The sequence below is a fragment of the Babylonia areolata genome, chromosome 33 (genome assembly GCF_041734735.1).
Source record: "Babylonia areolata isolate BAREFJ2019XMU chromosome 33, ASM4173473v1, whole genome shotgun sequence".
NCBI classification, from domain to species: Eukaryota; Metazoa; Mollusca; class Gastropoda; order Neogastropoda; family Buccinidae; genus Babylonia; species Babylonia areolata.
In genome coordinates, this window is record NC_134908.1 from 21493504 (window position 1) to 21521003 (window position 27500).

The 27500-nt window shown below is 43.8% G+C and overlaps 1 protein-coding gene and 1 long non-coding RNA gene across 2 annotated transcripts in view; both read right to left on the reverse strand.

The window, feature by feature from the left end:
* Positions 1 to 1327: 1327 nt before the first annotated feature.
* Positions 1328 to 2031, reverse strand: LOC143277256 (uncharacterized). The gene is made up of 2 exons (XR_013053711.1): positions 1750 to 2031; positions 1328 to 1521 (listed from the first exon to the last, which is right to left on the reverse strand). It is a non-coding gene; the product is annotated as an uncharacterized LOC143277256 (long non-coding RNA).
* Positions 2032 to 8538: 6507 nt separating this feature from the next.
* Positions 8539 to 27500, reverse strand: part of LOC143277028 (uncharacterized) — a 35193-nt gene continuing 16231 nt past the window's right edge. Inside the window, exons 3-4 of the mRNA XM_076581752.1 lie at positions 27403 to 27500; positions 8539 to 11564 (exon numbers count right to left, since the gene is read on the reverse strand). The exon at positions 27403 to 27500 is cut by the window's right edge and continues 136 nt beyond it. Coding sequence (XP_076437867.1) covers positions 8596 to 11564; positions 27403 to 27500 — 3067 coding nt within the window. The 3' untranslated portion in view covers positions 8539 to 8595. The remainder of the gene's footprint in view (positions 11565 to 27402) is intronic.

Below are 27500 nucleotides of genomic sequence, written 5' to 3' on the forward strand. Positions count from 1 at the left end.
CAAATTGTGACAACAAGCGTGGATCTCAACAAAAACAACAACAACGAAAAGCCAAAGCGCTTGCGTGTGCACCTGAACAATAAGTACGTGAATAATTAAGTATGAATAAATAACTAAATGAATAAATAATATATGACAAAATATACGATTGAAACTGAATATAAATTAAATGATATAATCTATGGATATATAAATAAATAGCGTTACGAATCCAGCATTAAGTAAATATATAGTAAATGAATAAATAAATAAACAGATAAATAAATAAATACATAATAGTAGAATCAGAGCCAGAGGCCTGAAAGCGTGCACACAAGGCCATATGCGCTACAGCAGCCAGGAAACACACACCATGAAAATAAAACAAAGCAGGGCAGATGGATAAGCAGACAAACATACACACACACAATGATCCACGGAGAGACGGACAGGTAAACACACGGGTAGACAGACTGACAGACAGACAGACAGACAGGTAGACAATTAGAACACTGGAATCAACAGACAGCCAAACAGACAGACAGACAGATCACTGGAACCAACAGACAGATAAGCAGGGAGATAAGCAGACAGACAGACCGGTACAAACTCAAACTCCTAACAAGCAAACAGCTGAAGCCTAACGTTCACGTTGAAGCCGGTCAATAGATAATAAGAGCCGTCATAAGCTCCTGCAGTAGTGCATAGATCTATGATATAATCAACACAAATGTGCTCAAACACACTCACAAACACACGTGCTGCACGCAAAAAAAATTATGCATTAGCATAAATAAATTCAATTACTGACTGACCAGTCACAGGCCAAGTTGTGATACATGTTCAAACTAGAAGCAACGACTTAGAAAAACAACAACAACAAATAGATAGAGAGATAGATAGTCAAAAAGAAAGAACAACAGAACACAGTCCTTCTAGCAGCTGCCAAAATATTATATTGTCCATTTGTTGAATTATTCACTCATCTTTGTATATAAATATATTTTCATTTATTTAATATAAACAGTTTGCCCTTTGTCATACGTTTAACAATAATTCGATTGTCTTCAGCTGGAAGTTTAACATGCCCCCCCCCCACCCCCTCCCCCATCCTCTCCCCCACTCTTCCTTCTCCCTCCAGTCTCTCCAGCAGTTTTCACACACACACACACACACACACACACACACACACACACGCACGCACATCCAAACAAAACACATACATAATTATATCACCACAATTACGCTTTTCTCAATCCTTTTTTTTTTTTTTTTTTGTAATTTCTTCCCATTTCTCTCTCTCTCTCTCTTTCTCGTTGGCACTGGGTTTTTTTGTTTTTTTTTGGGGGGGGGGAAGGGAAGGCGAAGGTGTGGAAGAGAATGTGAGAGGTGAGGGTAGGGGGAGTTAATTTGCACTGGTTTGGCTCCTGTCCATTCCAAGGAACAGATCCACTAACCTAACACTACACAGATAGCGACACACGCTGGCGTTCAGTACAGGGTGAAAAGTCAAGTCATAAAAAAAAAGGTTAGAAGCTTTAACTCACTCAGTACGGCCAGTCCCCTCTTCTCCTCTACACAGACCCCTCGGATGTCCAGTGGGTGTCTGAATGACCCAACCTTTAGCTTCCGTTGTCAGAATTGTGGTATTCTTTGTCAACATTCACCTCTTCAGTATAAGAGCCTTCCGCTTGCAATATTTTGATGATGGTAATTGGGGTGAAACGCTGTTAACGTCGTCTCTTTCGCCGTTCGTATGGAGAGAGTTACAGAGAGCAAGGGTCCCTCACACTGGCCAGCAAGACAGTGAACACATGTCCACTGTGTCCAGGGCTCAGCACAGGAAGGTGGGGCCCCAAAACCGCCGCCGAATCAACTTCCCCCCTCCCCCCAAAAGAAACCAGGTGACCCCATTCACACCTGGGTGAGAGTGAAAAACCAGCAGTATATGGACCGAGGGTTGTGGATCCCTTTGACCTGAGAGCCCAAAACTTGACCAAGATCCCAATGGACTGAGGGCAATTGGGGTCAATGGTCAAAGTGATCCAGAACCCCCCCCGTTCCAGTTTCAGTTTCGGTAGCTCAAAGAGGCGTCACTGCGTTCGGACAAATCCATATACGCTACACCACATCTGCCAAGCAGATGCCTGACCAGCAGCGTAACCCAACGCGCGTTGTCAGGCCTTGAGAATTTTTAAAAAAAAAAAAAAAAAAAAAAAATAAAATACCCCCCCCCCCCCCAAAAAAAAAAAAAAAATATATATATATATATAAAAGAGAAAAAACAACACTAAATAATAATAATATAATTAAAAAAATAAAATAAAATAATAATAATAATAATAATAAAAATACTTCTACTTCATATACTGCTACTCTGGAGTAAAAGTACCTTTCCCAGGGACACCACACCACACCACACCAGAACAGGGTCTTGATCCCTAATCCCTGGTGAACACGGCCAACGCCTGACAGACCCTACCACAGTGCCTCTTTTAACTCACTCAGTACGGCCAGCCCTCTCTTCTCCTCTACACAGACCCCTCGGATGTCCAGTGGGTGTCTGAATGACCCAACCTTTAGCTTCCGTCGTCAGAATTGTGGTATTCTTTGTCAACATTCACCTCTTCAGTATAAGAGCCTTCCACTTGCAATATTTTGATGATGGTAATTGGGGTGAAACGCTGTTAACGTCGTCTCTTTCGCCGTTCGTATGGAGAGAGTTAAATAAGTTGTGCTTATGGCCCAAGATGCTTTTGTATGGCCAGCTGAAGGAAGGCCACCGTGAACTTGGAAGACCCTGCAAGCGCTTCAAGGACACCTTGAAGACAAACCTCAAAGCCTGTGACATAGACATCGCTTCCGGGAAAACTGACGCCCTCGCTGGAGGATGCTGTGCTCTAGTGGCATAAAGACGTTTGAAAACAAGAGAACGCTGGCCATTAAGGAGAAGCGTGAGCGAAGGAAGCAGGGCTCAACTTTTGGAGACGTTTTCCCTTGCAATACCTGTGGGAAGTGCTGCGCATCCAGGATCGGCCTCTTCTCCCATATGAGGACACACACTGACAGATAAGCCTGCCTGCCTACTCATCCGTCGGACCGACGGGAGACTCCATCATTATGGCTCAAAGTGTAATGGCATGAACTAGTTCCGACAAGCACAACATCTCTGTTCTTCTTCATACTGTCTCTTTTCTGTCACGAAATATGAGGAAAAGAGTGCGAAAATGGATTTCAATAATATGTAGGCTACAAAGCTAACACTTTTCGTACAAGCACTAAATAGGTAATCTGTGTGTGTGTGTGTGTGTGTGTGTGTGTGTGTGTGTTTGTGTGCGCGCATGCTCGTGCTTGCATGTATGCCACGACTAACGCAGAAACATTTTGTGACTGGAACAAACATCTCCCTCTCCCTCCCTCCCTCCCTCTCTCATTGTCTCTGTCTCACTCTCTCTCACTCACTCACTCATGCAATGTACTTTCATTCTTGAATGTTTGGACAGGTGCTATCATACATGTTGATTTTATTTTCTTGTGTCTCTGACTGCAAACCCTACGCCCCCACCCAATTTTATCCTTGCTCTTATTCCGGAAAAAAAATGAATAAAAAAATAAAACAAACTCAACCCATTCTATCACGAAAAATGCATAACATGACAACACCAAAGTACAATATAATGTACTTAAGTGTGAATTGAAAACAACAACAAAAATCCAACAAAAACAAAAAAAAGAAAAAAAAGAAAAAAAAATACAAAAAAAGAAAAAAAGACGTGTTTTGTTTTTAGATTTATTATTTATTTATTTTTATATCTCACTGCTTTCAGCCGAACTGATTCCACTGGGCAAACCACGATCATCAATTGGAAAAAAAAAATTACTTCCATGTACATCTGCATTTACAAAATCCTTAAAAAAAAAAACCCATCTAGTTGTCATCAAAATCACAGCCATACAACAGTCCATACATCTCATTTCAACCCCCCGAATGATTAGCTAAGTTCATTTGATTTCTTTAACACTGGTGAACTGCGCCTTACTGGATGTGGAAGTGGATTAATAATAATAATAATAATAATAATAATGATAGCAATGAAACATTCCCACAGCACTCTCCTCTTACACAGTTTATCACTGGAAGATGAGAAGAAAGCAAACTAAATCAACACAATATACAAACCCAGCACCAGAATAAAAAAAAAAAAACACCCAAAAACCCCCCAAAAAACAAAACAAAAAAACACACACACACGAAAAAAAGAAGTTAAGCTTGCAAACAAGTCTGCAAGATACAGCGTTTACAATCTCACCTTCTTGCTGTTTGGAACAGAAAATGAATAGAGGGAGACGGACAGGAGGGCATTTCTAGCGCAGTTTCCAAAAGGCGGGAAAAGCTATTTTTAAATTGTGACGAGGAATGGGGCCATTGCAGAGAGAGAGAGAGAGAGGTAGTACATTTGACACAACACTCGCACGATATCAATACAATGTCATCATTTCCAACTGCTTATAGAGTTAAGAAAATGGCGCCAGCAAAGTTCAAGCATGCACACCACCCAACACAACACACACAAAAAATAGGCTAATATTTCAACCATTCGTATCAACAATTCGTTTGAGTAATTGCAGTAATATTCGTATTAACAAACCGGGGTCAATGTTTGCATCAACAACTTTCTTGATTCATTGCACTGATAAACGCACCAACAATTGGCTTGAGTTTTTAACTTAAGTATTATTCGTATCAGCAACCGGTTAGAATCATTAATATTCGTATCAGCAGTTGGTTTGCGTTATTGTAGCGGCAGTAATATCTACACTGGGATTGAATTTTGTAAGAACATTGGTATCAAATTTTGATTTGAGGAACACAGTTGATAAAGCAATTATTTTCACATTCATATCAGCAGCACTTGGTTTGAGTTAATTTAACAGTTATCGATTCAGCAGTTGGTTTGCGTAATTATTGTAATGGCTTGCCTGTCTACTTGAGTTATAGTTCTGACGTTCACATCACAAACTGGGCTGAGTTTTTGTATTAACAATCACCATCAACGTATTTTAGTTATCGATATTCAAGTGAGCACGTGGTTTGAGTTATGGTATTAACATCCGTATCAACAATTTGTTTCTCTGTCTTGAGGGTGATTTCGATTTGTTAACATTCTTTTAAAGTTGATAAATAACCAGGTAAGTTGTTTGGTATTATAGACACCAGAAGGCAGACACGGTTATTAAAGGTAAACTGGTTGGTTAATTTAACGCTCTTGGACGAACAATTACCCACACTTTCAATATTCATAACTCAGTTTTGTAACTATGATCGAATTTTGATGACAATGTCCGCCTATAATTTTTGCATATCCCCATACAAAAAAAATGTTGTTTTGTTCGTAAACAAAGGAGAAAATACTGAAATCATTGTTCAATACTTGGACATCCGTAGGGATTGCAAAGAAAGAAGACAGAGCTTGATTCAAGGGGAAAAGGACTTTTCCTTCGTCCTAATGTTCGGCTATCATTTCATACAATATCCTACTTACCATGGGAATTATGGACGAAAATTTGCCCCCTTTTTTTTTCTTTACTTTTTCTTTTATTCACTATTTTAAATGGATTGATCGGTGAAATTATCACCTAAGAACACTCTTTCAAAACCGCTCTGTCTGAGACCCCCGCTCTCTACCTCTAGGGGTAATAAGTATTCATTCGCATATTTCCCATCGTAATAATGACGGTCATGCGAATAGTCATCACTAATGACTAGCACCAACCCGTAAGGACAATGGTAATTCAAGTAATAATGACGGATATAATAGTGATAGTCATTGTACTATGCATACAATAAAATCGACAGTAAATGTAGTCTGTTACCGATCATTTTGAAAAGCTGCAATATGCAGAGAGAGAGAGAGAGAGAGAGAGAGAGAGAGAGAGAGAGAGAGAGTTGGTGGGTAGGAAGGATGGTAGGTGTTTGTGAGACTAGAGAGATTCTCTCTGTGTGTGCTTGCATACTGAGACATACGATGGGAAAGAAAAAGACACAGACAGACAGACAGACAGAGAGAGACAGAGAGAGAAGAGAGAAGACAGAAGCAGATCGTCGAGTGAAGACTATGGCACTCATTGAAATGTACATCCACTGCCACCAGTACTTTGTTTCCTTTGTTTGTCCTTTCTGTCCTTCTTTCTCCCTTTGTTTCATCAGTCTTCTAGGGCGGCTGCTTCACAACACTTCAATTTGTTATTTAAAAAAAAAAAAAAAAAAAAAATCATCTGTAAACTTCTTGCCATTTACAACGAAGATTTATTTTCAATATTAACACAGTGCCAGGAATCAAGCTTGCGTTATCAGCACAGTCTCGTTCGCTGCCTAAATGACTATCATTAATTAGATAGATAAAATTCAGAATATAATACATTGATCATAATATAATATAGAATATACTAAATTAAACTAGAAAAAAAAATCAATTAACATGACAAAGAAACATTCTCTACTTTTACTGTCCACAACCCCAGAATACCATATATATAGGCATATAAAAAAAATTAAAAAATAAAAAAAGGAGGGAAAAAAAACAACAAAACCAAAAAAACCCCCAACCCCCCCCAAAACCAATACAAGGGACACAACAACTGCACAAACCCTCATGTTTTCCCTCCCTTCTCCCACTCTTTTCGTCTGCACTCGGAATACAAAAAAAAAAAAAAAACCCAAAAAAAACACACACACAAAAAGAATACAAGATAAAAACGAAAAAAAAAGAAAAAAAGAAAAAAAAGAAGAAAAAAAAGAAGTAAAACCATAGACGGACTGCGCAGTATCCGACCCCTTTCTGCATCTTGTATCTTTATCCAGAAAAAAAAAAGTTAACAAAACAAAAGCTGTACAGTACCATTATCCTGTTCCTAGTCTCTCTCTCTCTCTCTCTCCCTCTCCCTCCCTCTTTATTAAAAGAAAAGAAAAGTGCTGCGCAATATCCTGTTCTAATTCCTTTCAGTATCCACTCCCTTTATATCTGCAACTATTTAAATGCTAATAATAAAGATATAATTTAAAATAAATAAATAAATAAATAAAAAAACCAAAAAACAAAAAAAGAGAAGAAAACTTTCAGCTCATTCCTCTCTCTATCCAGTCTCTCCTTCCTTACAAAAAAAAAAAAAAAAAAAAAAAAAAAATAAATAAATGAAAAGGAAGAAGACAACTCAGTAGCTGCAAAAAGCTCTAATCCAATTATTATTTTTTTTTTTTTTTTTTTTTTTTTTTTTTTTTTGGGGGGGGGGGGGGGGGGGGGTTAAAAAATCTGTGCTAAATCCTTATTCAGTTCTTCCTAACCCTGTTTATTCTCCTCTTTCCTTAAAAAAAAAATAAAAAAAAAAAAAAAGAGAGAGGAAAAAAAAGTGCTAAATCCTTATTCAGTTCTTCCTAACCCTGTTTCTGTGCTAAATCCTTATTCAGTTCTTCCTTACCCTGTTTCTGTGCTAAATCCTTATTCAGTTCTTCCTTACCCTGTTTATTCTCCTGTTTCCTATAAAAAAAATATTAAAAAAAAAAAAAGAGAGAGAAAAAAAATCTGTGCTAAATCCTTATTCAGTTCTTCCTAGCCCTGTTTATTCTCCTCTTTCCTAAAAAAAATAATAAAATAAAAAAAAGAGAGAAAAAATCTGTGCTAAATCCTTATTCAGTTCTTCCTAACTCTGTTTATTCTCCTGTTTCGTAATAAAAAAAATTATAAAAACAACAACAACAACAACAAAAACAAACAAACACAGTAGCTGCAAAAAGCTCTAATCCAATTGTTATCTTTTGGTTATCTTTTGGGGTGGGGGGAGGTGGGGGTGGTGGTGGGGGGTTCTGTGCTCAATGCCCTTTTACTTTCTTGCCTTCTCCACTTCCCTTCCTGTTATCTTTCTTTCCTTTAATTCCTGGGGAAAAAAAGACAAAAAAACAACAAACAAAAAATAAAATAAAATAAAATAAAATACAATTAAATTAAATAAACCCAATCTTCCTGCTGCTCTCCCCCAGGGAGAGCGCATCGCTACACTACAGCGCCACCCTTTTTTTTTTTTTTTTGTATTTTTTCCTGCGTGTAGTTTTATTTTGTTTTTCCTATCGAAGTGGATTTTTCTACAGAATTTTGCCAGGAACAACCCTTTTGTTGCCGTGGGTTCTTTCACGTGCGCTAAATGCATGCTGCACACGGGACCTCGGTTTATCATCTCATCCGAATGACTAGCGTCCAGACCACCACTCAAGGTCTAGTGGAGGGGGAGAAAATATCGGCGGCTGAGCCGTGATTCGAACCAGCGCACTCAGATTCTCTCGCTTCCAAGGCTGACGCGTTACCTCTAGGCCATCACTCCTTCTTCCCCTCCTCCCACCTCTCCACTCTTCCCTCCACTTCCTGACAGAAATACACTTCCATGGGAGACAAAAAAGAAAAAGAAAAAAAAAAGAAGAAGAAGAAAAAAAAAAGACACAATAGCTGCAAAAATCCCTACTAATCCCCAACTTCATTTCCTGTGCTTGACATCCTCCTCCCACTTCCTCTCTATAGTCCCTCCCCCTCCCTCTAACTCCCCCCCCCCCCCCAACCCCCCTCTCCTCTACTTCCGGACAAAGATGCACTTCCTGGACAGGAAGAGGGCCAGGTGCACCACCAGCACCACCCCCACGAAGATGTGAGGCCGGACGTCCAGCACCAGCCCCAGGAAGGTCAGCAGGCAGATGACGAACGCCAGCTCCCGGAAGTACTGCCACACCAGGTCCCGCTCCGGGTCCCTGGAAATGCTGGAGTAGATCCCGCAGTCCGATTTGGGCCGGTGGTCGCTGCCCCTCCGGCCCCCGCGTTGCCCGGGGCCCTTTCTGGCGGAGGGGCGTCCGTGACCCGTCTCCTGGGCCGACATGGCCCGCTGAGCGGGTGCGAGAGGCGAAGGGGCGTCCTTGATGCGTTTGTAGTGGACAAGCTCCTGGTGAACTGGGTCGAAGTAGATGGCTTCCATGGCTGTGCAGGAGGCCGGTGGCTGGGGGACATCTGAACGGGAGGCTGTTCCTTCCTTTCTGGCATGGGAGGAGAAGGAGGAGGAGGATTGTGGTTCCTCCTGTATTCCCCCCTCGTCTGGTGCTGGGGATGCCCGGGTGAAAAGGGTCTCCCCGGGCTGTTTGTAGAACCATCGGTCTGCTTCGGGGTCTGGTTCGGGACGGTTTGATTCTGGTTCTGGTTGGGGTGATACTGGTTTGGGTGCCGGTTCGGGCTGGGCTGATTCTGGTCTGGGTTCTTGCTGCTGTGGTTTATGCCCCACCTTGACCTGAATATGGGCAGAGTAGGAGGTCTCTACGATCATCGGTGGGTCCGTGTCGGTCTCCTTGGGTTCCAGTCTGCCCTCAGTCTCAATGGGCGGTAAGGTTTCCCACACCATCGCGGGTTCTTCGGGTGGTGGGCTCGGCTCCAACTTGTCTTCGGGGCTGGTGTATGCGGTTACTTCTCGGTCAAGCATTCTCTCCTCTGTGCTGGGATCGTAGGGTTCCGGCTGGTCTTCGGGGCTGGTGTATGCGGTTACTTCTCGGTCAAGCATTCTCTCCTCTGTGCTGGGATCGTAGGGTTCCGGTTTCGGATGTGGGTTTGGGTGTTCCGGTACTGGTTCTGGACTTTCTGGTACTGGTTCTGGAGGGTCTGGTACTGATTCTGGACGTTCTCGGCGTTCTGGTTCTCGGCGTTCCGGTTCTGGTTCTCGGCGTTCCGGTGTAGCGGCATTGTGGAGCTTGCCGTTCATACACGAGGAAGGGTCTGATAATATGAACGGACGGTTGCGAGCGCCGGAACCGGAACCAGAACCGGAACCGGAACCGGCCCCGCTGGACCGAGGAGGACGGGACACAGGGGGGCGGAGGTTTCCGCCATAGGACTGCACGAGGAAGGAGCTTCCCGTGGGCAGGTGGGTGACGATCAGCCGGTCAGGGGGGATGGGAGTCGGCTCCCTCTCCTCCCGGCTGAACTCTGGCGCACGCAGGCCGCAGTTCTCACTAGTAGAGGGGGAGGCGGGGTGGGAAGACGGGGAGTGCGAGGGGGAGAGGGAGCACTCGCTGCTGGGGGGCGTGGTGGTGGCGGCGGAGGAGATGGAAAGCCTCGAAGGGGTGATCGTCCCCGACACTGACGCGGTGGTGGACTCCGATCGGGCCCTTGACCGGTAGTCCCCAAGGAAGTCATGGTGGTATGTGGAGCTGCGGTTGCTGCAATAGTGCTGGTCGGTGGAGCAGCAGTCGCACATCTTCCCGCCTTCAACCTCCTGCAGCGCTGGGGGGCCCTGGGTTCCAGTCGCCTCACTCGGAACTGGGAGGTCTTCGGGGGACGTGACAGTGACAGCAGGACCTAAACTTCCTTCCCTTCCTGGAGAAGGCAGGTCTGTAGGGGATGTCACAGTGACAGCAGGACTCTTGGCAGAAGCCGCGGCGTTGCTAGCCCGTGAGCGAGGAAAACCCGAAGCTCCCGTCGCCCCTACAGCCGGCAGGTTAGCGGGAGATGTCAAAATTACATCAGGACTTGAACTTCCTGCCTTTCCTGGAGAAGGAAGTTTTGTGGGAGACGTCACAGTCACATCAGGACTCCTGGTGGTGCTGCCGACGCTTTTCTTACCGGCGGGCGAAATTCGTGGTGTGGGGGTGGTCTTGCTAGCGGCGTCACCGCCTGAAGATATCAGAGCTCCCAGTGGACCGCGGACCACCGGTCTCCCCTCCCCCCCACCCCTCAAAGACACCCTGGAGTTTTCTGAAGAGTACGGAACTTTCGGCGCCCTCTTTGTGGGTTCGACCTTGGGCTCAGCAACAGATCCGGCATGCTGGGGCTCTGGGGAAGGGGAAGGAGAAGGAGAAGGAGAAGAAGGAGAAAGACTTGAAGCCTCGTGAAAAGAATTCTGTTTGGCCGCAGACGGTGACGTCACCTGGGCCTTAGTGCTGAGCTGAGAAGCTGGTGATGATGACGTCAGTGATGATGACGAAGCGGGAGGTCCTGACGAAGGGGATGACGCGCCGTCACCCGCTGCGGCCGACGGCGAGGCCGCTTGTTCCGGTTTGTCCTCCTTCGCAGTCCCTGCCCCTGCGCCCTCCTCCGCGAAGGGCGCTCTCTCTCTAGTCTCTGTTACAGCCTTCTTCTCCTCCTCCTTCTCCTCCCCGGGAGAACACACCTCTCCCTCTGTGTCCACCCGTTGTGACGTCACGCGCTCCCCCTCCCCCCTCGCGGACGAGACCCCACCACTGTCTGTCTGTCCGCCGCCGCGGCGTGACGTCAATGGCAGAGATCCGGCCTCTCCACGTGACGCAACTGCCGGCGGTGGGCGATCAGCATCCGGCGGTAGAGCTCCGACTCGCTCGGCTCGGTGCTCGGGGGCTTGGAGAAAAAACACAACGCCCGGGGCCGCAGTGACGTCAGAGGCTGGCCGAGTCGCTTCTGGTGCGTCAGGGAAAACGTCATCGGGCTCCCCGCCCTCAGAGTCCGCACTGTCTCCGAGAGGACCGTCACCACTGGGGGATTGCCCGGCGTCGCTCTCGCTTCCTGTGCTTGTGTAGCTGCCGGTGGACCCTGTTGTAGAGGGGGGGTGGAAACACACACACACACACACACACACACACACACACACACACACACACACACACACACACACACACACACACACACAGAGGCTGGCAGATTGAACGGCATGGTCGTCAATGCTGGGTGATGGTGAAGATGATGATGACGATGGCGACGGTGATGACGATGACAGTGATGCTCACACACACACACACACACACGCGCGCGCGCGCGCGCGCTGGCAGATTGGACAGCCTCGTCGCCACTGCTGGTTGATGGTGAAGATGATGACGATGACGACGGTGATGACGATGACAGTGGTGATGTTGGTGATGATGATGATGGCGATAACGACGACAATGATGATGGTCAAGGTGCTCAAAGGTTCTGTAACAATAACGCCAACAACAACAACAACAGCAAGAACTGGAACAATAACAACAACAGCATCGATAACAACAGTATTCAAAACTGCAACCACAAGAACAAGAGTACTGGTGATAACAATACGAACTACAATCAGAAAAGCAGTCGTTGTATAAATTGTATAAAGTTCATTGTATAAATTTGTATTGTGACATTTTCGTTAATATATATATATATATATATATATATATATATATATATATATATATATATATATATATATATAGTTTAAGAACCAACAGCAAAACTTTAACAGTTAGCCATAGTACCAGCAGCAACCTTCAACATCATCATCGTCATTGTCGTCATCATCATCATCATCATGATCATCATCAAAGCATTAATCAGAATCTAAGAAAGGTAACAACTTTTTTTTTTCTTTTTCTGTCTTTCATTCTCCTCTCCTCCTCTTGCTCTCTGTCTCTCTATCTCTGTCTGTCTGTCTCTCTCACTCGCTCAGACTTCAGACTGAGAAAACGCGCTCTTTAAACTCACTATCATCAACAGTTGTGCAACGCAGTATTGTCTAATGCTCAGGAGAAAGCACTGACTCAAATGAATACATGTTACAGATTTGCTGAAAATAGTTTTTGAGAAAACAAAACGACAGAAAACTTTAAAAAAAAGAACAACAAAAAACAACAACAACCATTGTCAATGCTATGACCCAGTCTAGCACTATAACCAAACGAACGAACAAACGAACTCATGAATGAATTAACACACATGAATAAATGAACAGGAAACTAATGAAAGAAATATGGATGCCAGCGATGAAAACCATTGATCATCAACAAGGAATACACCTGTATACCGCCTGCATGCGCTGCTCTTAGCCACCCAGATTCATTTCAATCACTAATGATCAACTTTTCAGTTTATCCACGCGCGTTTGTATAATGGCATTAATTATGACCATTTCAATAATTTCGCAGTATTCGTGGTGACATTTTCTGTATTCGTGGCAACATTTTCTTTTCAAACATACAATCCGACAAGCATTTCTGGGGTTTTTTTGTGTTTTTTTTTTATCATTTATTTACTCATTTATCTACTTATCTCTTAAAAAAAACAAAACAAATAAATACACCAATAAATAAATAACGGCACGCATTGTATCGGTGGTTCAACAATTTCGTAGTATTCTGATTCATATATACACTGTAGTCACTGCTGCGAGTGCACTTTGCTTTGAGCATCTGAAATGAAATGTTACATACACAAAACACACAGGGTCTATTCTTACCTGATAATGCAATGTCACATATAAACTGCGATAAGTGTCCCATGCTATATCACGCCTTTTTCCAGTATGGTGTTGTGTTACATTGATGTGAACTAGGTCAGTTGAACTTAAAACATTTTTTAAAAAGACATAATAATAATAATGATAATAATAACAGTTTGTTGTAAATGACTTTTGACGGAAAAAAGACTTCTATCTGTCACAATCATTTGATCTACAAAAACAGCTTCTTGATAAAAATGGTTTCTTGAAAAAAAAGAAAAAAAAAAGACTTCTGTTCGTCAATCATTTGCAACAGAAGAATTACTGCGCAGTGTCACAGAATCCACTTTGTTAAACTAATTACTATTCTTAATTGGTTCGTTTCCATAGTTACCAATTACTATTCTTAACTGGTTCATTTTCATAGTTCTTGTGATCACCGCATAGGGAGAAAACTCATGAAAAACCAAGCCTCCTGAGCAATATTATCTCCGCTGCCAACAACACTAAACAACACCAACAACTCTGTTAACCACAACACCACCACCAACAACAACAACGACAACACAGCAGGCAGCCATTTATGAGATTCAAAAGCGAAATACTCCACTGATCTTTAAATAGGTAAAAGTTTTTTTTTTTTCTAGATCAGTGGGAATAATGAGACGACGCTGTACGAACAGAAGACAACAACAACATGGGCACCAAAACACTGCTGCACACGCTCACACTCCCAAAAGCCTACCTCAGAAATCTCCCCCAACCAATGGCTTCATTCTGTACTGGTAGAACAGATCGCGAACTATCCCATATCCAGGACAAAACCCCCCCCGCTCCGTCCAAACCAAAACTAGCCTTGGCTGCGCCGGAAATGAAGATCACCTTCTGATGACGTCAAAAGTAAATTTACATCACAGGCGGTATGACGTCATGAAAATCCAACTCCAGAGAAAAGGGGTTCAACTTTCTAGAAAAAAAGTTCACGAACTGCATGACACTGGCCTCTCACATTCGTTCGTCATGCAAGGGACACAACGCTTCTACTTAACCCGCGAATTCTCCCTTCTCCATTCGTGTTCCTTTCCCTACCTCTCCCCCCCACCCAACCCCTCCCCCCCAAATAAATTATATATATATTTTTTTAAATCGGTCATTGAACTGAGATTAGTGACGAAGACTGCAACACCTTATCTGTCTTGTAAATCTGCCACATGCTATTTTCATCAACATAATAAGTTGTAATCTTAAACCTTTGGGGAAAAAAGAAAAGAAAAAAAGAAGAAGCAAGGCTTGTGTTTCAGCTGTCCTTGGAAATCGGAGGGGGGGGTGGGGGGGGGGGGGGAAGAGAAGAAATCTGCAGATTGAAACTTCGAAGCTCAAAAGCTGATCGGCTGTCTTGCTCGTTGCACGAAGCGCACCAGCATGATTCTTTCTCCAGTGTGATAACTTTTCACCAAGACGCATGCGCATGGCGTGTGTTAATAATGTGAGTGCGAGTGGAAAAGATCTATTTCTTTGAGCCTGCCAACTGCTTCCTTTGAAGTTTGGTCTCAAATCGGTTAATAGATCTCCAGTTTTTTTGTTTTTTTAGTTTAGTTTTGTTTTTTCGCAGCAGCAACTTAGCAATCCGTCCAGCAGAGAATAATAATTATTATTATCATGACTACCAATGGATGTGTCACCGGTTCTGACGTCACTTCATCACACGAACAGGAACAGTAACTAGTGTTAACCACCCCCACCTCCACCACCCCTCACCCTATTTCCATCATACTAGCTCCACTACCTTGCAATGCCGAATGCAGAACGAAAAAATGAAATTATCAGGCATAAAAAAAAAAGAAAAAAAAAAGGGAAAAATAATTGAATTACCAAACACACCATCACCATGCGAATGCATGTGCACGAAACCAAGCCAAAACAAGCCTGCAACGCTGTTATGAATTCGTTATTATTATTATCATAATTTTTGTTAATAATAATAATAATAATAATAATAATTATTATTATTATAATTATTATTATTATTATTATTGTAGTCGTCATTCCAATATCATTGCTGTCATCATTATCGTCATCATTGTAATCACCACTAGCAGCACCATCATTATTATTACCCTTCAACAACAAACGGAGAAGAGAGAGAGAGAGAGAGAGAGAGAGGGGGGGGGGGGTAGGTTTTGAGGGGGCATAGAGACAGAGAGTCAGACAGAGACAAGGAGACAGAGAGACACAGACAGAGAGAGAGAGACAGAGAGAGAGAGAGAGAGAGAGAGGGGGGGGTTAGGTTTTGAGGGGGCATAGAGACAGAGAGTCAGACAGAGACAAGGAGACAGAGAGACACAGACAGAGAGAGAGAGACAGAGAGAGAGAGAGAGAGAGAGAGAGGGGGGGGGGGTAGGTTTTGAGGGGGCATAGAGACAGAGAGTCAGACAGAGACAAGGAGACAGAGAGACACAGACAGAGAAGAAGAAGAAGAAGACATTGAGGGCATGTGTGTGGAGGGTGTGTGTGTGGAGGGTGTGTGTGTGGAGGGTGTGTGTGTGGAGGGTGTGTGTGTGGAGGGTGTGTGTGTGTGTGTGGGTGGGTGGGGGGGGGGGGGAACACAAACGAGGAAAACACAAAAGAAGAAGAAGAGGCATGACAAAAAAAAAAAAGGAAGAAAATCCCAAAGAATGAAAAAGAGGTCTGACACAGACAGACAGACAGACAGACAGACATACAAACAGAGAACAACAACAACATCAACATCAACAACAACAAGAGTTAAGGGCTAAGAGAGTTGGAAAGTAATGGAAGTTGGGGGTGGGAGTGGGGGGGGGGAAGGTTCGGGTTGGGGGGTGGTATAGGGTTTGGGGGGAAGGGTTCGGGTGGGGGGGAGGTATGGGGGGAGAGGGTTCGGGTGCGGGGGAGGTATAGGGGGGAAGGGTTCGGGTGGGGGGGGAGGTATAGGGGGGGAGGGTTCGGGTGGGGGGCGGAGGTATAGGGGGTGGGGGGGAAGGGTCCGGGTGGGGGGGGGGTATAGGGGGGGGAGGGTTCGGGTGGGGGGGGGAGGTATAGGGGGGGGAGGGTTCGGGTGGGGGGGGCGGAGGTATAGGGGTGGGGGGAAGGGTCCGGGGTGGGGGGGGAGGTATAGGGGTGGGGGGAAGGGTTCGGGTTGGGGGGAGGTATAGGGGTTGGGGGGAAGGGTTCGGGTTGGGGGGGAGGTATAGGGGTGGGGGGGAGGTATAGGGGTGGGGGGAGGGTCCGGGTTTGGGGGGGAGGTATAGGGGTGGGGGGGAGGTATAGGGGTGGGGGGGAAGGGTTCGGGTGGGGGGGAGGTATAGGGGTGGGGAGGGAGGTATAGGGGTGGGGGGAAGGGTTCGGGTAGGGTGGGAGGTATAGGGGTGGGGGTAGGGTTCGGTTGGGGGGAGGTATAGGGGTGGGGGGCAGGTATAGGGGTGGGGGGAAGGGTTCGGGTCGGGGGGGAGGTATAGGGGTGGGGGGGAGGTATAGGGGTGGGGGGGAGGTATAGGGGTGGGGGAAGGGTTCGGGTGGGGGGGGAGGTATAGGGGTGGGGGGAAGGGTTCGGGTTGGGGGGGAGGTATAAGGGTGGGGGGAAGGGTTCGGGTTGGGGGGGAGGTATAGGGGTGGGGGGGAGGTATAGGGGTGGGGGGAAGGGTTCGGGTGGGGGGGGAGGTATAGGGGTGGGGGGGAAGGGTTCGGGTTGGGGGGAAGGGTTCGGGTTGGGGGGGAGGTATAGGGGTGGGGGGGAGGTATAGGGGGTGGGGGGAAGGGTTCGGGTTGGGGGGGAGGTATAGGGGTGGGGGGAAGGGTTCGGGTTGGGGGGGAGGTATAGGGGTGGGGGGGAGGTATAGGGGTGGGGGGGAGGGTCCGGGTGGGGGGGGAGGTATAGGGGTGGGGGGAAGGGTTCGGGTTGGGGGGGAGGTATAGGGGTGGGGGGGAGGTATAGGGGTGGGGGGAAGGGTTCGGGTGGGGGGGGGAGGTATAGGGGTGGGGGGAAGGGTTCGGGTTGGGGGGGAGGTATAGGGGTGGGGGGGAGGTATAGGGGTGGGGGGAAGGGTTCGGGTGGGGGGGGAGGTATAGGGGTGGGGGGAAGGGTTCGGGTGGGGGGGAGGTATAGGGGTGGGGGGAAGGGTTCGGGTGGGGGGGGAGGTATAGGGGTGGGGGGAAGGGTTCGGGTGGGGGGGAGGTATAGGGGTGGGGGGAAGGGTTCGGGTGGGGGGGAGGTATAGGGGTGGGGGGAAGGGTTCGGGTGGGGGGGGGGTATAGGGATGGGGGTGGGGGGGGGCGTAAGGTAAATGAAGGGAAGGGGGGGGGGGGGTTAGTGATGGAGGTGAGGAAGATGCTGTAAAAAAAAAACAAACCCAAACAAATTGGGATCAGAGAAAGAGAGAGACAATGACAATGACAATGACAAATGTTTTATTGAGAGTAGGAATGGATAAGCTGGAAGCTTCTTTACACCATGCCCTCACACATGCATACACACACACATACACACATTGTAATAAATGAAATAAGTCTGAATAATAAATGACATAGAACAAACCAAATAGATAATAATAGTTACATAAATGGATGAATCAAAGACTACAATTACGGAAACATGAAAATCATACAAAACATTGCCACATGAAAGAGAGAGAGAGAGAGAGAGAGAGAGAGAGAGAGAGAGAGAGAGAGAGAGAGAGAGAGAGAGAGAACAAAACAAAAACAAAAAAAAAAAAAAGGAAAAAGAAAGAAAAAAAAAGTGGGGCGGAGAAGGGAGGAGGGGGAGAAAAGTGGGGGGTGGGGGTGGGGGTGGGGGGGTGGGGACAGAGGTCATCAGTTAGGTCAGAAGTCATCAATCACACAACACACACACACACCACCACTGGTTCAACTGTAGAACTTAAAACGTTCCATTGGCGTGGACCCGAAAAGTCAAATTATTCAGGGCTTAGGTTTTATCTTCAGTTTAACTCTTTCCATACGAATGGCGAAAGAGACGACGTTAACAGCGTTTCGCCCCAATTATCATCATCAAAATATTGCAAGCGGAAGGCTCTTATACTGAAGAGGTGAATGTTGACAAAGAATACCACAATTCTGACGACGAAAGCAAAAGGTTAGGTCATTCAGACACCCACTGGACATCCGAGGGGTCTGTGTAGAGGAGAAGAGAGGACTGGCCGTACTGAGTGAGTTAACGTCTATTCACTATAAGTGTTTTCAGACGGAAAGGAGTCAAGTAGTTGATAAAGGAAAGGGGGTGCATGTGAATGTTAGTGTAAAAAAAAAAAGTGTTCATGTTATGTATCAGAGGAAAGGTAGATTATTATAAGAAAAAGTCTAAAGAGATTGTGGTGTGTATTGAATGAGATGTCATGGGAGGGAGAATATGTATATGCATATCAACAAGTATTAACCTACAACAATGTAAATATAAATAACAACATCAACTGTAATACATCAAAGGAGGATACCAACTGGACTGGAGTTTAAAATTTCTGAAAACATTCTAAGCAATGAATAATCATTCAAAATCTTTTCAGTGGCTAATGAAATATTGGAAGAAAAGTCATCAACTACATCTTTTGGAATTAACGGTCTTAGGCTCGGAAAATGAACGAGCAGATGGCTTACAGTTATTTGCTTACCGCATATACATTTTATATTTTTAGAAAATTTTGTACGAAAGGCATTTAAACTTAGGTCTTGGTGTTATGATGCCTTTCTTTTCCTTGTTCGAGGGCTGACTCCTGGCCAGAACCTGGGGTATCTTCTTCTTCTTCTTCTGCGTTCACTCGTATGCACACGAGTGGGCTTTTACGTGTATGACCGTTTTTACCCCGCCATGTAGGCAGCCACACTCCGTTTTCGGGGGTGTGCATGCTGGGTATGTTCTTGTTTCCATAACCCACCGATCGCTGACATGGATTACAGGATCTTTAACGTGTGTATTTGATCTTCTGCTTGCATATACACACAAAGGGGGTTCAGGCACTAGCAGGTCTGCACATATGTTGACCTGGGAGATCGTAAAAATCTCCACCCTTTACCCACTAGGCGCCGTCACCGTGATTCGAACCCGGGACCCTCAGAATGACAGTCCAACGCTTTAACCACTCGGCTATTGCGCCCGTCAACCTGGGGTATCGAACTGTGGTTGAACGATGATGTAACGCCCAGCCAACCGTAGAAGCCATATCAAGGCCGATAACTCTTCAGATCCATTCTCCAATCGAAACGAAAAGACATGAGTGAAGACCAGTCAGAACTTCTTCGTCTTCTTCTTCTTCTTCCTTTTAACTCACTCAGTACGGCCAGTCCTCTCTTCTCCTCTACACAGACCCCTCGGATGTCCAGTGGGTGTCTGAATGACCCAACCTTTAGCTTCCGTCGTCAGAATTGTGGTATTCTGTGTCAACATTCACCTCTTCAGTATAAGAGCCTTCCGTTTGCAATATTTTGATGATGGTAATTGGGGTGAAACGCTGTTAACGTTGTCTCTTTCGCCGTTCGTATGGAGAGAGTTAAAACAAACGACCAGCTCACGCTTTTGCTGATAACTCGATCCGTTCACAACAACTGAGATATGTTTCCATAACCCACCCAAAACCCTGACGTGGGTTACCGGACTTTTAACGAGCTTGTTTCATCTTCTGTGTACACACATTTTGACACCCCCCCCCCCCCTCTCCCCCCACCCCCTCTTGTATCCATTTGGATTCCCATGCACAAAGAGCAAAGAGCAATAGTCTTTCAGCTACTGAGCTTCTGATTGTATTCATTTTATTCACGTGAGGATCATTTCCCATTACTAAAAGCATTCCATTACTGATACACGTGGTGATGGTCATGATGACGATAATTATTATTATTATCATTACTGCGCTGATGATGAAGACCAAAGTGATAATGATGGTGATGACAATCGAGATTTTTTGTTACTCTTATCATTATCATTGTTATTATCACAGTTGTCATTATCAATGCTATCATTATTAGCATTATCATTATTATTGTCAATAATCTTATCACTTGTTATTACTAGTGGGTGCGACCATAGCCTTATAAGGTGCTGACAACCAAGGAAATGGTTAGTGATTAATAGAAAGTTTACTACTTCTGGCTAAAAAACAACAAACCAAAACAACAACAACAGCGTATGAAATAGAATCTCGTGAATCAATAGAAAAAAAAAGAAATACAAATAAAAGTGTCCAAGTGACTTAAAAGAAACACAACACTCTCACTCTCCCCCACCCCCTTCCACCACCACCACCACTCTCCTTGTCCACCTCCATCCCCACTAACCCCACTACTGCATCCTCCAAAAAAAAAAAAATTCTGTCGATAGGATTTAAAGTAACCACGCCCCCCCCCCACCCCCCTCCCCCCCGCCCTCCTCCCCCGCCACCCGTACCCTCCACCCCTCCCCACCGTCTGAAAAAAAACAAACAAAAAACCCACCAAACTTTTCTTTTCTTCTTATTTATATTTTCTTTTCAGTTAAAAATCACCATTCACCTCAAGATAGGTCACCTTCAGTGTCCTGTAAAGAGACGGCCTACCTATCATTACATAGGTAGATAGATACAACTCATTAAGACAGACAGACAGACAGACAAATAGATAGATAGATATAACTCATTAAGATAGATAGACGTAACTCATTAAGATAGATAGATAGATAGATAGATAGATAGATAGATAGACATGACTCATTAAGATAAATAGATGGACAGATAGAGAAATAGACAGATAGATAGAACTCATTAAGACAGATAGATTGATATAACTGATTAAGGTAGACAGCCAAATTGCTGTGGCGAAGAAATTACTGTGTACGCATGCGAGTAAGTGACTGTATGGGTGGTGGAGGACTGGCGAGGGGTGATCGTTTGAAACACCAAGCATCCTTCTTCCATGAATATTGAATTCAGATTTGACAGACGGAGCACCACACACATGAGACGACGCCATTAGCAAACAGGAGTGACTTCCCTTCGTACAGATGGCTCTTCAGTCATGGCGGTAGTAGCACGGGGGAGTGTAGGGGTGATGGTCCCTGAAGTGATCTGGATTAAACGTTTTTCCTTGTGTCTATTTTTGGTTTTGATTTTTATCCCCCTTTATGAAATCGGAAAAAAACAAAACAACAACAACAACAACAACAACAAAACAACAACAACAAAAATCCAACAACAACCGACAATAAGTAAACAAAGAAAAATTCTTTAAGCAAGGTAAATTACAGAAAATCAATTAAGAAAGGAAGTAATTCAAAAGAAAAGTTCAAATAAATGCAAAGCAAACGAGGAAATGAAATGAAGTGCAGAAGTACACGGCATAAAAAACAACAACAACAACCGAAAATAAAAAGTAATCAAAGAAAAAGAAACTCAACAGGGGGGGGGGGAGTAAAGAAATCATGCACGTTAGGTAAAAAAAAAAAAAAAAAAAAAAAAAAAAAAAAAGGGAAGTAAAATGGAAAAAAAATAAACAACCGAAAAACAACAAACAAAAAAGTAATAATAATAATAAAACGACCAGAAAAAAAAAAGTGAAAATGAACCAAGTAAATTTTTAAAGAAATCATTATCGATTAAAACAAACACATTCCATAAACACATAATTGAACACAGGGAGAAAAAAAATAAAGCAAACAGCAAATAAATAAAGTTAAAATATTTTATGAAAATAGAAACAAACAAAGGCAGGAAATCACATCTCATGTTTTAAGGGCAAACAGCACAATTCTCAAAGCTTGCAATGCTGCAGAATAATGTGCAAGGTGCCACTGAAAGGGGCATACGCTTCCTTGCATCAACAAACCGTTCAAGAGGCGGACAATGATTCACATATTAATTCACATAGTCATCAGGGTTTAGAAACGAAATCAGACATGTCATATTAATAGGATTTCCGTGCCGTGCGTATGCAATTAAAACGTTCCCAGTACTGAAATGCACGAGCATCAGAATGGCGTATTAATCTGAGGGCCTCGGTGAGCATTCAGTGCGAGTATGTTGTGGGTATTAATTTAGTTAATATGCATGATTAAGTATGCATGAGCGAAAATTTAGTTAATATGCGTGATTAAGTATGCATGATTAATATGCATGATTAAGTATCGTTGTGCATACTGATTACTGGCGGCAGTCAAAGGACAGGACAGAGCATGCAGTGTCAGACTGCGTAGGTTTTTTTTTTTTTTTTTTTTTTTTTTTTTTACCTCTTGAGGGGCCGACCCTACAGGAAGGAAAACACCAAGAATGGTTATAGATTCAGAGAGGTGAAACTGGCTACGCCACTAGTCTGTCAACAGACACAACTAGTTAACTGACATCCCACACAAACAACACAGCACTGTTAACTTCATTGGCTCCAGTTCTTAACGGACGTATCTCTGACGTCACCACATTAACTAACACTGTTAACTTCTATCGGGTCCAGTTTTTTAAGTGACGTATCTCTGACGTCACCACATTAACCCTGTTAACTTCTATTGGGTCCAGTTCTTAAGTGACGTATCTCTGACGTCACCAAATTAACACTGTCAACTTCTAGTGTTCGTTTTTCATCTGGTCCAGTTCTTAGCTGACGTATCTATGACGTCACACAACCAACACTGTTAACTTCAATTGGCCGTTCTTTCATTGGCTCCGGGACTTAACTGACGTATCTCTGACGTCACCACATTAACACTGTTGACTTCTATTGGGTCCAGTTTTTAAGTGACGTATTTCTCTCTGACGTCACCACATTAACACTGTTAACGATATTGCCCATTTTTCATTTGATGAAAATCAAGCACGTTGGGTTACGCTGCTGGTCAGGCATCTGCTTGGCAGATGTGGTGTAGCGTATAATATGGATTTGTCCGAACGCAGTGACGCCTCCTTGAGCTACTGAAACTGAAACTGAAACTGAGAATCAAAATTGAAGAGGAGCCAGCTATTGTCCTGATTATCTTCTTTTTTTTTTTCTTCTTTTTTTTAAAGTTTTTTTTTGTGACAATCAAAATTGAAGAGGAGCCAACTATTGATTGTCTTGGCATCAATTTTCGTTTGATGACAATCAAAATTGAAGAGGAGCCAACTATTGATTGTCTTGGCATCAATTTTCGTTTGATGACAATCAAAATTGAAGAGGAGCCAACTGCTGTCCAGACTATCTGGGCTAGAATTTGAAAATAGTGGAGAGTGTCTTGCCCAAGCTAAGCTGTATGCCCACTCTCTCTGTCCATAGGGTTTTAGGACAGTCGGCACTGGAATGGCTCCTTAGGTTGCAGTTCTAATAGCCAGTGCAATCTTATCTCCTAATTTGAGCCTTATAGTCAGTCACAAAAGATTACGCTGTGAATGATTTCTCACTGAGTGGAAAAAAACAACAACAATTTACACCGGGTTTAACTGACTGACTGACTGAGAAGAATTGGTAGGCTAGTTATAACTACCTGAACTGATTTCTTTGATTTCTTTTTTTTTTTTTTGTGCTTGGTAGATTCCAAGATATCATATTTTTTCCTGTTATAAAATATTCATCACATGTTTACCTTTCTTCCTTTTTCTTTTAAAAAATAAATCAGCAGCCTATTATTTTAAACAACTGCTTTTCACAAACCATCAGCGCTTAAACAAACGGTCTTCACAAACCATCGACACTTAAACAAAATGGTCTTCACACACAAACTTATCAAGAAAATTTCATAAACTGGAGCTAGAATAACTGAATTAGACCAGAGCCAATAACACCGCTAAATGGGAAAGCAATATTAACCACAGCTAATATATACAACTATGATTAGCATACGAAAAGCTTTAAAAAAAAAAAAAACTGTATCAAAGGCAAGGTGGAAGAAAAAGACAATATAATCAGAACAACGATGATTGATTTGTGTATCTTTACAATTAATCGGATGGCAAAAAATTAAACAGAAATACTACAGCTTGTCTATCATGAACACGTAACTTCCATAAAAGATACAACACATACATAAGGACTGCTACTAAATAAACCACCTTAAAAATGATTCAAGGCCTTAAGTTTCAAAACAACTAAGTTCGTACAATCTGTTACATACGCACACAGAGACAAGGCTAAAGGGACACCATCTGACAATCATAACCAGTAAAGGGACACCATCTGACAATCATAACCAGTAAAGGGACACAATCTGACAATCATAACCAGTAAAGGGACACAATCTGACAATCATATCCAGTAAAGGGACACAATCTGACATTCATATCCAGTAAAGGGACACAATCTGAATTCATAACCAGTAAAGGGACACAATCTGACAATCATATCCAGTAAAGGGACACAATCTGACATTCATAACCAGTAAAGGGACACAATCTGACAATCATAACCAATAAAGGGACACAATCTGACGATCATAATCCAGTCCATAAAACTATTCTACCATCAGTGTTCTTTTTAGCTGCAAATAGCATGCACTGTTTAGACAAGTAATCTTTGTTTAATTCATTAAAAAAAAAGAGGATGAATTCACTCGCGAAAAAAAAAGAAGTTTAATGAAAGAATTTATTGACACACACACACCACACACACACACACATACACACACACACACACACACACACTCATTTAGCAGTGCTTTTATTCGGGGTCAAATTACAATGCTGCCCAGTAAAACTCCAAGGACTCAGTGCACCTGATGTGAACATTTGAGCTATTCTATCCAAATCACTGCACTGCAACTCCATCAGTCCAGTCAGTCGAAACCAGCCCACCACTCTCTCACACAGCTCTGGCAAAGGACGGTTCAAGCGCCTTCACTTCAACCAGTTAAAGCATGGTGTAGGTTAACAAAGAAATTAAAAAAAAATCACAAGAAAAATAAATATCAACGATAAAAGGAGGGGGGGAAGGAAAGCTGTTCAGGTTCTTAACAAAAAATAAAAACACACTAGAAATAAGTTTCCCGATAAAAAAAAAAAAAGAAGAAGAAAGACTGATTATAGTGTTCTAAAACCAGCAGGAAAGCCAAACACGCATTTTAGTTTGGAACAACCACCTCTCTACGTGACATGAAAAGAAACGTTTGACAAAGCAGAACAGTGCGCTTGCCTGCAGTCTTTCCTGAATTTGTGAGGTACACCAGACGAACCACGATTCTCTGGGCTGATCGTGTGTGAACTAACTCACACCATAGCTTCCATCACTCTTGACAATGGTAAGTAAGGAAAACAGCAACAAAAACCTTTAGTTCATGAACCTTTGACTGCTACTCATCAGTGAAGGGCTGTCACCTCACAGAGATAAGACAGAGCTTACAGGTCAGGATGTCCATTGAAGGCTGTCACCTCAATGATATAAGATAGAGCTTACAGGTCAGGATGTCAAGTGAAGGCTGTCACCTCACTGAGATAAGACAGAGCTTACAGGTCAGGATGTCAGTGAAGGGCTGTCACCTCACTGAGATAGGACAGAGCTTACAGGTCAGGATGTCAGTGAAGGGCTGTCATCTCACTGAAATCAGAGCTTACAGGTCAGGATGTCAGTGAAGGGCTGTCACCTCACTGAGATCAGACAGAGCTTACAGGTCAGGATGTCAGTGAAGGGCTGTCACCTCACTGATATCAGACAGAGCTAACAGCTTAGGATGTCAGTGAAGGGCTGTCACCTTACTGAGATAAGACAGAGCTTACAGGTCAGGATGTCAGTGAAGCGCTGTCACCTCACTGAAATCAGACACAGCTTACAGGTCAGGATGTCAGTGAAGGGCTGTCACCTCACTGAGATCAGACACAGCTGACAGGTCAGGATGTCAGTGAAGGGGTGTCACCTCACTGAAATCAGACAGAGCTTACAGGTCAGGATGTCACAGAAGGGCTGTCACCTCACTGAGAAAAGACAGAGCTGACAGGTCAGGATGTCAGTGAAGGGCTGTCACCTCACTGAGATAAGACAGAGCTTACAGGTCAGGATGTCAGTGAAGGGCTGTCACCTCACTGAGATAAGACAGAGCTTACAGGTCAGGATGTCACTGAAGGACTGTCACCTCACTGAGATAAGACAGAGCTTACAGGTCAGGATGTCACTGAAGGACTGTCACCTCACTGAGATAAGACATAGCTTACAGGTCAGGATGTCACTGAAGGACTGTCACCTCACTGAGATAAGACACAGCTTACAGGTCAGGATGTCAGTGAAGGGCTGTCACATCGTCTTCCTTTTATCTTAATTGAGCTTTTAACCAATCAAAACGAACATCTGACCACGCCAAGTATGCATATGTAACAAAAGTATCACCTGTGTCTGCATAAGAGCAGGGGAAGCGGAAGGGGAGGCAGGGGGCGCTGTTTTGCATCGCTTAAACTGCAGTATTTTATCAACCAATGAACAACAGAAGAAACAAAAATTGACCAATGAAATCAACCAGCGCATTTCGACAAATGCAAATGAACACATTAAAAAAAAAAAAATCCAAAAAAATCCATGAATTACAAGGAGGGAGAGAAAAACCACCAATGAACAAAACAAAACAACAAACTATTACATATCATGGAAAACCACGATCTTTCAGCTACTGCGGGAAAACTACAGTATTTCTAACAAAATCTACGTCTTGAATATTGTGGTAAAAACTACAGATATTTCCAACGACGGAAAACCACAATCTTTTTTTGATAATGGAGTTGGCAAAAAACTATAACGTCTCCACCTAAAAACAACACAGAAAACAACTACATTTTAAACATGATGGTTAACTACGATACTATAGATACTACACGCACGCACGTACACGCACACGCACGCGGATTGTGCAAATGAACCACAAAATAATAAGCAATGGAAAACCACGATCTTTTAACTAACTAATGGGGAGGGGGGGGGATACGATGTTTTCACAAAAAAAGAAACTATATGTTTAACAAACAAGTAAACTACGTCATTTTAATTATATACTTTAACAACAAACACACACACACCACACAGACACACACACACACACACACAACATACCCCCCCCCCCCCCACACACACACACCACACACACACCCTCTCCCCGCCACACACACACACACACCACACAACACACACACTCACACACATACACACACACAACACCCCCCCCCAGCCCCTCCGCCCCCACCCCCCCCCCACACCCCCCCCACACACAATTCTCCCCCCCTTCCCCCCCACCCACACACACACTGTACACGCACGTACCTCCACGCGCTTTGTGCGAACCATTGACGAAAGCCCAGTCCCCTAGGAAAGAATGCCAGGTGGCTCTCCCCTTCAGCGTCAGGGAGTCGTAGTAGTGA